Raw genomic sequence first — 15,906 nt, forward strand, 5'->3', positions numbered from 1 at the left:
CAACACGACGGGTGCCACATGTCCAGAGCACCTGAAATCACAACTAGTTCTTGGTAGGGTCCGTGTTGTTTTTGTTCCCCTCTTTGTGACATTTTGTTCACTGATCATTTTCATTATAATGGAAATTGATGCGACTGCCGTACAAGTGAGAGGTTTAGCGGTTTAAAACCAGGTTCAATCCACAATTTTCTACATTTGAAAATGCCTGTACTAAGTCAGGAATATGACAGTTGTTGTTCATTCGTTTGATGTTTTTTATCATTTGATTTTGCCATTTGATTGGGGACTTTCAGTTTTAAATTTTCCTCAGAGTTCAGTATTCTTGTGATTTTACTTCTTTTTGTATACTTAAACATATTTTATGTCAATAAATACGTTACCATCATAAATTCTGAGTACATCCATCTGCGCAAGTCTGACAGGCGGAAAACCCCAAATAAAAATAGCATCCAATGAAAAGGGGGATGACTTAGCAGTGCCCGTATAACCATGCCTTTACATCATCCATTTAATTTCCGCCTGCGCATCGAGGCTCTTAAGATTTTGACATTTTTGACTCTACCTTGGGTAAACTGGTACCCAAATGTGACAAGGTTTTTTGCTCCTAAAACCGCCGATGGACTGCGTCTTACTCAGTCTGTTTGGTCAAAAACGGAGAACCTTCTTAGAAACGCATCTCTTGTGTTAGGCACTGCTGAACACTTTTTATCAGCAGTTGCTCCAGTTCTTAAAGACTCTTCTCTTCCACCAGAGGTCAAACCTTTTCTATGACAGGTAGACAAGGTTTTGGGTGCCTCCCAATTGTTGATTATGGGTTCCATCGCCAACTGCACCTTATCCAAAAGATCTAAAATTTTGGATAAGGCAAAGGTGTCAGATAACCTTAAGGATGCTTTAATCAAGTCTCCATTGGATGAGAAGATTTTCGGGTTACCACTTGATGAGGTACAGAAGCATCTCAATCAAAATCCAGCCCCAGTGAAGGTAAATGTATCTCTTTCTGGAAATAATTCTAAACGAGGTAGTTATTCTTCCGCTGGAGGCTCATCTTATAATTCTCAAGAGAAGAGGAGGAAAATCACTAACGATGGAGGTAATAAACCTAAGAAATCTTCAATCCCTAGGTCTAAAGTTAACAGTTTTAAGGGCCAATCCCTCTTCCTAGGAAGTTGCCCCCTCGTACGTTACTGTCAGAACCCAATCCAGAGATGTACTACAAAACTCCTCTTTCTCAATTGCCAGTAGGGGGGAGGTTAACTCATTTTCTAAAAAAATGGATAAGTTTTACCTCAGATTGTTGGGTTCTGTCAGTAATTCGAGGGGGATTGACTCTTCAATTCAAAGAACAACCACCTCTTTCTCCTGTTCCTATCCCACTGTCCCATACTCAAGATCCACAGAAATTTATTCTTCTGTCAACAGAAGTAGAGACTCTTTTGACAAAGGGAGCAGTGGAGGAAGTCAATAGATCCAGGTTTCTATTCTCATCTCTTACTTGTATCGAAGAAGACCGGAGGAATGAGACCAGTCATCGATTTGTCTATCCTCAATTCTTATATGATTATTCCCCATTTCAAAATGGAGACCAATCGTTCAATAAGAGCTTCCATTTTTCCAGGTATGTGGACCTCATTCCTGGATCTGACGGACGCTTATTTTCATGTTCCAGTTTGCCATTCACACCGCAAATTCCTTCGGTTTGTTTGGAACAGAAGGGTTTACCAATACAGGGCTCTCCCTTTTTGGTCTGTCAACTGCACCACTAGCCTTTACCAAACTCATGCAAGTAGCAATTGCTCACCTTCATTCACAGACTTTTCAGATTCATTCTTACCTGGACGACTCACTGATCAAGGAACGTTCTCCCGAGAAACTCTATCTCAATACCGATGAAGTCATCAGGTTGTTTCTCTCTCTGGGGTTTCTCATTTCTTGGATAAAGACGGACTTCATTCCGTCTCGGGACTTTATTTTCCTAAGCGAACATTACCTTACTCGTCAGTGCATAGTTCGACCTCCTCAGGAAAAGTTTCAGAATCTTTGTTCAAAAATTCGTCTGTTTCTATCTCAAAAAAACAGTTACTGCTCACCAGTTTTCACAACTGCTAGGTCTCTTGAATTCACTAGCGGATGTTGTTCCACTTGGTCGCCTTCACATTCGACCTCTTCAATTTTATCTTCATCAACATTGTCTCCCAGCTACACAGGATTGGGAATTTCCAGTTCCAATCATTCATCAGGAATTGTTTCCTCATTTGGTTTGGTGGACTTCTCAAGCAAACGTTTTGAGAGGCCAACTTCTGTCCTCTCCAGTTCCAAATCAGACTCTGTTCACAGATGCCTCCAACCTCGGTTGGGGAGCTTATCTGGAAGGTCTTTCAGTGTCAGGAGTGTGGTCTCCAGATCTTTTTGAAGGAACACATTAACATACTACAAATGAAGGCAGTTCTTCTTGCACTGTCTCATTTTCAGTCCCTACTGCAGAACTAATCTCTGATTCCAGCAACGGACAACAGCACTGTGGTGGCTTATTTGCGAAACCAAGGGGGAACTCATTGTTACGAGCTGTATCTTTTAGCAAGAGAAATCCTTCTTCTTTGCAATCACCTTCATCTACAGATTGTAGTTCGTCATGTCCCAGGGAAACTCAATGTGTTAGCAGATGCTCTGTCAAGAACACTTACCCAAGTCAATGCAGAGTAGGAACTTATCCAATCAGTATTTCAAGCAATAACACTTCAGTGGGGGTCTCTTCATGTAGACCTGTTTGCAACAAGCCTCAATTACAAAGTTCAAGAGTTTATGTCTCCTGTACCAGATCCGAAAGCTTATGCAGTAGACTACATGAGTGTTCCTTGGAACGGGATGTTCGCTTACGCCTTCCCACCGTTCAGATTTCTGTCACAAGTTCTTCGGAAGATCTCAGCAGAGCAAGGGTTGATCATTCTTATTTCTCCAGCTTGGCTCAAACAAGCCTGGTTTCCAGATCTTCTTCATCTGTCTTGTGCTCGTCCACTGGTTCTACCAATACGACACAATCTTTTTTCCCAGTTCAAGGGCAAGATACTTCATCCCAATCAAGAGAAGCTACATCTGTTCGCGTGGCTTCTCTCAGGGATAGCTTCAAGGAGAGAGGTTTTTCTGAATGCGCAGCCAGACATCTCTCCAGAGCAGTTAGAGATTCCACTAACATCGTCTATGATGCCAAGTGGACTATCTTCAGTAGTTGGTGTAGTGAGAAGGAAATTGATTTTTTTCCAAATTGCTGTACAACAACTAGCAGTTTTTCTGATCCACCTTTTTGAAGAGAAAGGATTATCTCCCTCTACTATTAAAGGCTATAGATCAGCTATTTCTAGGACGATTCAACTGTCTGGAGGTCCAGACTTTGGTTATAATGAATTCATGTCTCTTTTAGTTAAGAATTTCAGTCTTGAACGCCCTAGACGGAGAGTTTTAATCCCGTCTTGGAATTTGAGTGTTGTTTTATCAGCTTTTAAAACCCATCCTTTTGAACCTGCTGAAAAGGTTGAAATCAAGTTTTTATCGTATAAGTGTTGTTTCCTTCTTGTCTTGGCCTCTGGTAGAAGAAGAAGTGAAATTCATGTTTTTTCCACTGCTGATTACTGCCTTCGTTTTAATAGGGATAAGTCATCTGTTACCCTATTAACGGATCCAGCTTTTTTAGCCAAAAATCAAATTCCGGGTAGAGGTTCAGAACCGATAGTGATTCCAGCCCTTCCTAATGATTCAAGTTCTTAAGTACTCTGTCCTATCCGAGTCTTACTTTTATATCTTCAGAGAACTCGAAGTCTACGCACCTCCTCAAATTCCAGGTTATTTATTCCTATTAACAAAGGAAAACAAAATTTGTCTGCTAAAACCATTTCAACTTGGATCTGTAAAACTATTCAATTAGCTTACAGTTTTTCTAACGAAGAACTTCTGAATAGTATGCATGTTAAAGCCCATGATGTTAGAGCTATTTCTACCTCCTGGGCCCTGTTTAATAATGCTTCTTTAGAGGAAGTCTTATCTGCAGGTTTCTGGAAAACTGAAAATTCTTTCATTTCTCACTATCTGCAGTCTTTAGCTACTCAAGCTCAGAGTTTGTACTCCTTAGCACCTTTAGTTTTCGCACAAATAGTTGTTTTTCCTCCTGCATCTTCTGGTTCAGGGGATTCAGCTTTGTGTTTAGATTCTATATTTTACTCAGAATTTATGATGGTAACGTATTTATTGACATAAAATTGTACATTTTTAAAGTAAAATGAGATTTTATTAAATAAATACTTACCATCATAAATTTAAGGTCCCTCCCAACCTCCCCTTCATCCTCTGGTTTTTTCCTATGGCTTCTTGCTTATGTTAGGAAATTAAATGGATGATATAAAGGCATGGTTATACGGGCACTGCTTGGTCATCCCTCTTCTCATTGGATGATATTTTTATTTGTCTGTCTGTCAGACTTGCGCAGATGGATGTACTCAGTATTTATTTAATAAAATCTCATTTTACTTTAAAAATGTACAATTTTTGAACATCCTGGCACTTTAAATTCTCGGCATTTTACCTCAAACTCTGTGGGAAAATACAATATTTAATTACAATTTAAAACCAAACTGTAAAAGAGATCACAAAGATTTTTTTTGAAGGAGATTTGAAAAATTAATTTTAATGATTCAACAAAAATTAAATTGAGTTGTAAGTTTGTGTACCTATATGTGGTAAAATCCGAGGATTTCTTAGTATGGATAGTGAAATTGGTTATTTTCTCTGAGTCGTTTAAATGACTCAAAACTAGGTGAGACAAGCACAAGTGTAAATGCTTTAACTTTCACGATTAAAACTATGTAGTTGATTTTTGCCTATCGAACAAAGCACTGCTATAAATACCAATACTTGATTGTGTCTCATCCATCAGTGGTCGAAATGTACCGACATTTTTGGACAAATAGAAATATTTCAAATATAATAGATAGCCATTATTCATATGACAACCCTCCTCTATAAAATTAACTCAATTCTCCTATCTATTTAGTCCATCAAATCAAATAAAAACGTCCTATCATCACTATCCCATTATACCACAGAAAATGATTTGGGAGGATACCAACTCGAATCATCCCACACGGACCTATACTTAATTAAAAAAAAAACCATTAAAAATATACAACTTTTGAGAACTCAAAAGTCAGAATGGCATGAACAAAGCAGCCAAAAACTTCTAAACCATTGTAAATTCTGACGGGGAGTTAACAAAATAAGTCCGTGCACGAAAGAAATGATTGAGTAAAATTGTGAATGGAAATGGAGAATGTGTCAAAGAGACAACAACCCTACCAAAGAGCAGAAAACAACCAAAGGCCACCAATGGGTCTCCAACACAGCGAGAAAATCACGTACCCGTAGGCCGGCTCCGGCTGATCCCTAAATAAAAATGTGTACAACTTCAGTGAAGATGGACGTCATACTTAACTAAAAACAAATAAATGAACTAAAATTAAACAATATACCACACTAACAAAGTTAGGAGGCTCCTGATTTGGAACAGACACAAAAATGCGGCGGAGTTTAACATATTAAGTGAGATCTCAAACCTCCCCAATATATGAGTGACTACATACGAGAAGCATATATGTATTATAATCAATGTAATTAGTTAAGCTCTGAATGTGCGGAGTTCACCAATGATAAATTGATAACCTATTACTGAATAATAATACTTTTAGAAAGTATCTCCAGCTGAGTTATCTGTGATTCGGAACTAACATTCTTTTTAACATATTTTTCTTAAATTCTCCGTTGATACATATAGAAATTGTTTTGAAAATATCAATATCTATCAAGCAATATTTCGACATTAATTTACGTGCAAGGCTAGTAACCATTTCAGTTTCAAAAATTCCACAAAGGAATGTGGCTAGTTCAAATTTGAAGCAATACAACATCTTGTCCTTTAAAGAAACGTTACAAGAAGATTATCTTTGAGAGTTTATATACATAAAAAGAACAAGGAAAGGACATGGTTCTGAAAATGAATTTAGTGAAAAACATGTTATTGTCGATGTTGTTAAGTCCAGTACAATAAATTTGCATTCATTATAGGAATACAACAAATAAACAAATTAAGGTCATACACTGTTTTGTCCAATACTCCCATTTTGTCCTAATTATTGAAATGAAACGCATATGAATGAATAAAAGGTCATGCACTGTACTATCTAGGAGGAAGCCATGACATAAATATCAACAACAATCATACTGATAACATCTTGACGTCTACGAATCAAAGGAATCCGGATTTATACACCTTAGTTCTATAGACATTCATACTTCACGAATAAATGATACTTTTATCTATAAATAGTACAAATAGTAACCCCGACCAAGGGAAAAGCCATATGTTTCCTTGATAAGACACACTGAACTTTGAACAATTTCACTTTACGAACAAGAATACCACGATGAGGTCAATAATTTCCATTGTTCTTGGACTGTCCTTATTGGGTCTACTTAGGGCCACACCACTACCAGAGGTATTTTATATTTTCAAATAAGGTTTCTTTTTTACTGTTTTTGGTCATACTTTTGCGTTATGAAAAAAAAGATTATACAAAGACATGACATTAGTACAAATGTAGCTATCTTATCACACATAGTCAATTTTAAAATGGGTAAATGCTTCACATTTTTCTTTCATACGATTACGCAATGGAAAATATTCGTAAAACGGTTGTGAAAGTTAAATTCTTTAGAAGTACCAATGAAAAGACACAGAGAAAATGCGGAATAGTCGAGGAATCTACAGATATATTATATATATTAATCTATAAACCAAAATGATATACAAGTACCTGACCATCGAATTGAAGAAAATGCATGGTGTATAATTGAATATAAGAACCTAACTATATGCTTATATAAAACGTTCATTGCACTTATTGTTTGTTCGTCTTTCAGGTTCAAGTGGAACTTCTAGGTAAAGTAGATTTTGCTCTTTAAACACAGTGAAGAAAACGATATAGACACGATCAAATTGACTTGCAAAGTACCTTTTACTTGGAATTTTGGGAATTAATCCATGTCCCGTTATTCAATTGTCATTGATAAATATTGTAGCATATATTTTGATCGTTTATGCAGATTAATTTTCTTGGCTTTTCGTGATTACCACATTGATTGTGTATATTTTTTACGTTTTGGCAAACATGTATTTCGTTTAAAGAATCTATTTTGTTCCCACAGAAACCCCTGTAGACAATCCAGAAGAAACTGAAGGTAAGGCTAATATACGGTTTGAGTTCTAAAACTAACAATTTGAAACTAAGAATATTAATTAAACACTGCTTATTTCAGTACTATAACAGAAGACGATTTGCCATGATAAAAATCAACCCCTTCTAAGAAATCTTTATTAGGTTAGTGAAGTGCAAAATTCAGTAAATACTTCTATTTTATGTATTACAATTTTGTTTTGAAATAAGGCAAGCAAAAAAAGGCAAAAGTAGTATACCGCTGTTCAAAAGTCATAAATTGATTGAGAGAAAACAAATCCGTGTTACAAACTAAAACCGAGGGGAAACATCAACTATAAGAGGAAAACAACGAAACAACAGAAACACCGAAGTGCAATAAAAGCAAACGACCATGCAACATACATAAAATATAGGTACTGTTACATCATTGATTAACACATATATACAATCTGCCTTTATTTTACATTTAAGGTTTCTTTGAAGGTGATATAGAACTAGATGGAGAGGTTGGTAGTTGAACTGTTTAAAAGAAATTCTTTATATTTTACCTTCGGGACTGCGACAACTAAAAAAGAATAAAGTTTTTTTGTGCGTGAATCAAACCGTTCAACCGAATTTGTTTATCAAATAAAAAAAAACGGATAAAAGGAGGCGGGTTAATGAGACATTATATACTTACAAAACAAAATAGAAAGACATTTAACAATTATACTGTTAAATCATGGGAGAAAACATCATTCCATATAGTTAGTACAGATATATGTTTTCATAAATTACATTTTTTTAAAGATTAAATTGATTTATCACATGTAACGATGCAGAATTTTGACTAACCCATTAATCTGTATTTGCTTTTCCGTATGTTTGTTAGACGTTATTTATTTCACTAACAAGAAATTAAAAAAAAAGTACTAATGTTCTGAAATATTTCTGTAACTGTTCATCTTTTTTTCATATTTTTTTTTAGATATTCTATCTTAGTCTACATTGTACATTTATACTGCTATTGTTTGACGTTTTCAGACTAGAAATGCAGTTAATACTCATTATTACCGAAGTGCTACATGGCCTAATGGTATTGTTCCATATCAAATTGATTCACACTACTGTAAGTTGCTGATTTGTTTTATTTGTTTTATTCTAAAACCGGTGTGAAGGACAAATGTGCCAAAAGGGCATAGTTTAAAGACAACTTTTAAACATAAGTGTTTCTATGCTATGTACAATGTTATGTCGGTAGTGTTTACACATGACACATTTTCTATAAATCTTTCGTCGACTCAGGATATCAATAACTTACAAAGATACCACAGGATATCAACAACTTATAAAGCTGTTCTATTTACAATGATAAAGTGGGTACCAATGAGAAACTTCCAATAAACCTTTCAACGACTCGGGGTACCGACAACTGATATACATATGCGTATCTATTCTATTAACAATGATTTAGTGGGTACACATGCTGTATATTCTAAAACTCTTTGGTCGGCTTGGGTATATCGACATCTTATAAACACAACCGTACTTATGCTATTTACAATATTATACCGGTAGAGGTTACAAATGAAGCATATTCTAGAGATCTTTCGTCGGCTCGGGGGTATCGATAACGTCAAAACATAGAATAAAAATATTGTTGTTAATGAAATAGGATTATAGCTCTTGAGCTTTTGTATATGCGTGAAAATTAAACATCCAATATGGCGAATATTTTTCACTTTATTTTACAGCAACAGAAGTAAGAAACACATACTTACAAGCCATGAAGGAAATTGAAGAAGATACAAAAGTACATGGAAAAACATGTGTAAAATTTGTGCCAAAAACAAGTCAGCACCATGATTACATATACATTTTACCACAGACTGGGTGAGTAAAAAAGGATATCAATCCTCTTAAAAAAATGGATAATACCTCATAAAGGTAGTATTAACATTTGCATGAATATTTTATAATGTTAATGTCAAATTGAATCAGTAAAGACAATTTGTAATTCAAATGTGTATGTTGTAGGTGTCACTCTCCGGTCGGTCATCACACTGGCAGAGGTCTTGTATCTTTAGGACATGGATGTGAAAGACAAGGAACTGCAATGCACGAATTTTTACATGTTCTGGGATTCTGGCATGAACAAAACCGATATGACAGAGATAAATATGTGACAATCGATTTAAGCAATGTTGTAACAGGTAATTATCTGGGTGCATTATCTAGCATCGCAACATGAAACAAATACATCAAGTTTTACAATGATGCTTCTATGAAAATATGTTTTTAATTGATTATTTTTCTAACAACACATCTGTTTATGTAAGAATGGTATATTATTATATTTTTTTTTATCGGTGACAAATTATGATTGTAATAATAATAATAATATTTAATATACATGTTTTTTTTTTCTTCTTTACTTATGTTTGTTTATACATATAGAAGATTCATAAATTGTTTCTATTTTCAGCACAACATAAAGACTTCAGAATCCACACAACACATGATATGACAACTTTCGGTGAACCCTACGATTTTGGATCCATTATGCACTACGGACCATACTCTTTCGCTATCGACAAATCCAAACCAACAATCATACCAAAACACTCACCAGGTGCAATTATGGGTCAGAGGTTAGCTCTTTCAAGAGAAGATGTAGACAAAATACAAAAACTTTATAATTGTGGTCAAGGTAAACATGCATTTTTTTTAAATTAATATAAAAAAAGAAGATGTGGTATGATTGTCAATGAGACAACTCTCCACAAGGGACTAAGATAATATATTTATATTTCGCAGGTCAAATATATAAATCATTTTAAAAAAGGGGAATTTCATTTAAGATCATTTAACTATAACGACAACTGAGTACTATCGAGAACTGCAATATCATACCATAAGTGCTCGAAAGACTATGGATTTCTATCCCAGAAATAGATTACTTTAGCTGCATTTTGGCACCTCTCGGAATTTCAGGTCTTCAATGATCTTCAACTTCATATTTTATTTGGCCTATTTAATTGTGTTATTCGAGTGATACTGATGAGACTGTTGAGCGGTGAAACGTGGGTCTAGCGTACAAAATCTTAAGCTTTGTATCATCTTTATTGGTGTTTTTTTTCTTCATAATACAAAACAATAGGGAAAAGGCCTGGTACACGCAACTATTGGAATATAAGTCATAACCCAAATCATCAATTGATATCGATGACCTTATTCAATTAACTTTCATCATTATGTTTCAGATCTTACTCATATTGCTACTCCAGTAGAGCCAAGTAAGGAAAACATTTTTTTAAACATTTATATATTTGTATACATTCATACATTAATGAGTGTGTACTTATTTTTTTTTTTAATTGTATCTGCTTGGTAATAACTGACTGCGATTATTTGGTAACTTAAACACATTCATAAGAAGCAGAGACAAGTTCAAGGCCAAAGACAAATTGAAAAGGGCGGTGACAAACAGTTCACTAAAAGACAACACAGAAAACCAAATGTAATAACCATACCCAATACCCGACATATATAATGCAAATGATTCAGCAGCTCCAGTTTAATAATTTGCTCGAGTGATACAAAATAAAATTTAGAAACGAATTCAAGACTTTAAAATCAAACAACAGGACCGAAAATATGAGAAAACGGAATATTATTAATTGTTAATGTGATTTATATACTTAAATAAAGGCAACAGTTGTAAACCGTTGTTCAATAGTCATATATCGAGTATGCGGATCACAAACCAAAGCCGAGGGAACAGATAAATGATAAGATTGAAACATCGGAACAACAGAAACATTGAACAAAAACAAACACCAACATACATATAAACGGACTGTTTGATAACATTACATTGATTAAATATCACGTTTAAAATGTGAGACGGTTATTTCAATATAAGCATCAACCATTTTCCGTCAAAATACTGCTGCATATAGGTTTTCTACTTTCTTTGCAGTAAAAATATCTAGGAAATTTGGGTCATAGCATGTCTAACACTGATGTATACTAGTTTTTTTGCAACTGGTCAGTTTGATTTTAAATCATAAAAGAAGTATAGAAACGGATTTCTGCAGATGACTTATGTTCAATATCTCAAATCTTCATGGACAACGCAAGATGTAATTTTTTTATAGCTAGCTCTTTATTAGAAATTTATTTTCACACTTTCAATACTTTGGATATTGAAACATTACGGTTATTTAGGTATCCAGTTACTGATTCAGTTCTGTTTTACCCTTTCTGTGTTAATAATTGCATGTTGATTTGGATTGCAGCTCATCTCGTTGAATGTGACTTTGAACATGGTATTACAAGTGGTAAATGTAATCTCCAACAGTTACATGATGATCAATTCGACTGGACATTGAAGACTGGTCCATCTGGAGTCAGCGGATCTGGTCCTTTGGCTGACCATACTAACGGTGCAGGTAAGTTCAAACGATTATTTCATCTTGTTTACAATTTGTAATATAAATATAGAAAAAAAGACGTGGCATGATTACCAATGAGACAACTGTCCACAAGAAACCATAATGACATAGACATTAACAACTATAGTTCACCGTACGGCCTTAAATAATGAACAAAGCTCATACCGCATAGTCAGATATAATAGGCCCGATATGACAATGTGAAACAATTCAAACGAGAAAACTAACGGCCTCTGCTGACCTGTTGTCTGCTCTATGGTCGGGTTGTTGTCTCTTTGGCACATTCCCCATTTCCATTCTCAATTTTATTATTAATATATGGTTCACATTTTGACCAGCAACTTAAATAGTTCACAAGGAAAAACGCATTTGAGTTAAACATGAATTATCTACATTTGAACTTGTTTGATCTTTTTAATAAGAATTTTGCAACTGTACATGATTGGATATATGAATTTTGTAATCTTTATTTTTCTGTCAGGACACTACCTATTGGCCGATGCTCGCCATCACCATAACAAGAAAACAAGGATTCAAACAACAACACTACCATCCGGGGTAAACTGCATTGAATTCAGTTATTTTGTTCATGGTAGCCAGGTGAAAACCTTTTTGATCCGCGCAGAAGCTCCCAGAATTCATCACACTATTAAGCAATGGAGTGGAAGCCAGACGAATGGCTGGATGACACAAAGAATCAATATGAATGTACCTTTATCTTGGAAGGTAAGTTGTCAGTTTGAATGTAGTTTCTTTAAATTTTAATTCTTCTCCTATCTATGCGAGCGCATTATTTTTCTTGAGCAAAAATAAATAAATTATTTTCAAAAGTTTCCATGCATGGTATTAGGGATTCTTATCCTCTACATCAAATATACAAATTGTCACCTGCAAGAGGTTGTTTACATGTCTCATCATTTTTATGGTCATATCTATAAAATTTACTGTTAAAAATACTTTTGAATTGTTCGAAGTACTAAAGACTATTTATTTCAGCTTTTATTTTTTTTGATTCGAGCATCACTTGTAAGTCTTAGTCGCTGGTTCAAAATTATAATATATTAAAAAAGTAAGATGTAAAATGATTGCCCATGCCAAAGCTCTACAAGAGACCAAATGATAAAGAAGTTAACAACTAAATAACCGTTAGGCCTTCAACAACTTAAGTGTGTTTAGTTTACAAAGCATTTAAGACCGGTATAGGAATATAACAAAATTTTGACATTTATACAATAAAAGCGATGCTGGTACAATTTTAAAATTTCCAAACATGGCGCAAAGACAACAAAGATATGCCAAAATAAATAGCTATTTGCGATGTGAACTGGCACAATAAATTTCAAGATTTTGATAATGTCTTAATTTGAATATATTGACATGATTCATGTGACATCGTGCTATTACCGAGGAAGGATATCTGTTATCCGAAATATCTAACATATTGTTCGTTTTATTGTGTTTTTTTGTGATGTTGTACCCTTTTAGACTTGTTATATATTATATGGCACAACTTTTTGGAATTTTGGATCCTCAATGCTCTTCAACTTTGTACTTGTTTGGCTTTATAAATATTTTGATATGAGCGTCACTGATGAGTCTTATGTAGACGAAACGCGCGTCTGGCGTACTAAATTATAATCCTGGTACCTTGATAACTATTTACACCACTGGGTCGATGCCACTGCTGGTGGACGTTTCGTCCCCGAGGGTATCACCAGCCCAGTAGTCAACACTTCGGTGTTGACATGAATATCAATAATGTGGTCATTTTAATATATTTCCTGTTACAAAATTTTGAATTTTTCGAAAAACTAAGGATTTTCTGATCCCAGGCATAGATTACCTTTGCCGTATTTGGCACAACTTTTTGGAATTTTGGATCCTCAATGCTCTTCAACTTTGTACTTGTTAGGCTTTATAAATATTTTGATATGAGCGTCACTGATGAGTCTTATGTAGACGAAACGCGCGTCTGGCGTACTAAATTATAATCCTGGTACCTTGATAACTAATTATATTTTGAAGTGTACTGAATCATAATTATATGATCCATCGCTCTATAAGATTTATCATTGACTATTTATATTCAGTCATTATATATATATATATATATATACACACTATTTAATGAAATTCTCATCTATTGTTAAACTTCCCTACTCTTCAAAGTAATAAGCACAGCCAATTCACAAATTTCAATTTTAATTAAATATACCAATTACATATTTATATAATATATTTACTTATTAATTTTACATTTTAGCTTGTGTTTGAGGCTGATATTGGCAGTGGAGATAGAAGTATGATGGCCATTGACGATTTAAAGGTTTACCATGGTCATTGTGTTTAAAATTAATTTAAATATTTATATGTTAAAACTTTTAGTTTGTTATATATGAGTAAAAAATATTACATTAACGGTTTTCTTTGTCATGTATCCATATTATCTGTTTTAAAAATAAAAATATGAAAAAAAATCTCATTTTTATAAATGGTTTGTAGAATTAATCCAAGAACCTTTTTTTTTTATCATTTATCAATACTATCTTTTTAAAAAACAAAAATATGAAAACAATTCTCATTTGATAGATTTTTTGTAGAATTAATCCAAAAACCAAACTCTCTATGGAGACAGGCTTAATCTGTAATTCAGTTTTTAATTCAGTTTGGCCTAAAACAGGAACATATATCACTATATTTTTTCTACTGGCGTTAATAGGTTGTGGGTTATAGAATATTTTATAATTTCCCCAAATGGTTTACAATAAACTGTATTTTATGCTGACAGTCATTTAATTGTTGGTCTGATCATGAAATGTAATGACCTTAATAGTAATGCGTTCTGTCTGTATATAAATTGAGAATGCAAAAAGCTACAATTGGGCAGCAAAAGAGATATAACAAGAATGTGTCATAAGTACATGGATGCCCCATCCGCACTATCATTTTCTATGTTCACTGGACCGTGAAAATGGAATAAAATCTCTAATTTTGCATTAAAATGAGAAGGATCATATCATAGGGAACATGTTTACTAAGTTTCAAGTTGATTGGACTTCAACTTCATCAAAAACTTCCTCAACCAAAAACTTTAACCTGAAGCAAGACACAAACAGAGGGACGACGAACAGACGAACAAACGGATGCACAGACCAGAAAACATAATGCCCATAAATGGGGCATAAAAACAGAGAGTTCCACAACAGATATGAGGCACAATAGAATATCAAAAAGGACGAAGAGATCACCATTGGGATGTGACTGGACTAAACGTCTACTGATACAAGTCATTCATCATCTTCCCTTGTTTCATTTTTCACAATTGTGTTAGCCTTACATAACTTATCATTTCATGGATCTCTTTGTATGGAGTACAAACTATTCACTCTACAATTATAACTCATTTCAATTAAAATTAATTATATATAATTGTGTTGCTCTTTTTAGTTTACTCGTGTTATGTTTTATAAACTATTATTTTCTTTTGAATTTTTCTTAAAATAACTTTTTCTTGTTGTTATATATTGTTTCTAACTTTTTTCTGTTATTGAAAAAAAAATACACACGAAACTGACCTTCAACTAACTGACTTCAAAATTAATTGGGATCTTCTATCTCCAGCTTATTTGTAAAAAATAAAATCACAAAAATACTGAACTTAGAGGAAAATCAATTCGGGAAGTCCATAATCACATGGCAAAATCAAATAACAAAACGCATAAAAAAAATGGACAAGAACTGTCATATTCCTAAATTGGTACAGGCATTTTAAAACGTAGAAAATGGTGGATTGAACCTGGTTTATAGCGCTAACCCTCTCACTTTAATGACAGTCTCATCAAATTCTGTTATATTTTCATTGATGCGTTAACTAAACAGACACAATAAATAAAATAGTCAAAATCTGTGTACATCAGTCATCATCATATAACAATTTTAAAAGGAACAATTTAACAGAACACAAAAACGTTTATCTACAAACACATTCATTGATTTGTGTGAATATGTAATTTTATACTCAAGGAAAATTGCAATTTGACCAAAAGACTATTTGTTTGATTGAGAAACTGGAAACCACTTTTCTGCACAAGTTTCTGTCAATTTTGCTGTTTCAATAATTTGGAAATTAGTTATAAATTAAAGAGCACATCTCCCTGATGAAGCACCATGATTCCTCCACCAGCTTTTATAATACTTTTTGTCCTTTTTGG

At 34.0% G+C, this 15,906-nt stretch overlaps 1 protein-coding gene across 1 annotated transcript; it reads left to right on the plus strand.

Annotated features, from left to right (window-relative positions):
• The first annotated feature begins 6,404 nt into the window (after positions 1–6,404).
• LOC143067370 (hatching enzyme 1.2-like) lies at positions 6,405–14,113 on the plus strand. Its single transcript, XM_076240579.1, has 12 exons — positions 6,405–6,539; positions 6,964–6,982; positions 7,249–7,281; positions 7,731–7,765; positions 8,283–8,367; positions 8,993–9,131; positions 9,276–9,451; positions 9,724–9,948; positions 10,502–10,534; positions 11,540–11,692; positions 12,177–12,421; positions 13,959–14,113. The coding sequence occupies exons 1-12, from the start codon at positions 6,468–6,470 to the stop codon at positions 14,043–14,045; spliced, it is 1,302 nt and encodes a 433-aa protein (XP_076096694.1). The 5' UTR covers positions 6,405–6,467; the 3' UTR covers positions 14,046–14,113.
• Positions 14,114–15,906: the final 1,793 nt, after the last annotated feature.

The sequence above is a fragment of the Mytilus galloprovincialis genome, chromosome 3 (genome assembly GCF_965363235.1).
Source record: "Mytilus galloprovincialis chromosome 3, xbMytGall1.hap1.1, whole genome shotgun sequence".
Lineage (NCBI taxonomy): Eukaryota > Metazoa > Mollusca > Bivalvia > Mytilida > Mytilidae > Mytilus > Mytilus galloprovincialis.

Excerpts from the sequence above, each read along its gene's own strand:
- LOC143067370 (XM_076240579.1), top strand. The coding sequence starts at position 6,468 with ATGAGGTCAATAATTTCCATTGTTCTTGGACTGTCCTTATTGGGTCTA. Across the intron at positions 8,368-8,992 it reads TCAAATTGATTCACACTACT|CAACAGAAGTAAGAAACACA; the intron begins GTAAGTTGCTGA and ends TTTATTTTACAG. Across the intron at positions 12,422-13,958 it reads ATGTACCTTTATCTTGGAAG|CTTGTGTTTGAGGCTGATAT; the intron begins GTAAGTTGTCAG and ends TTTACATTTTAG.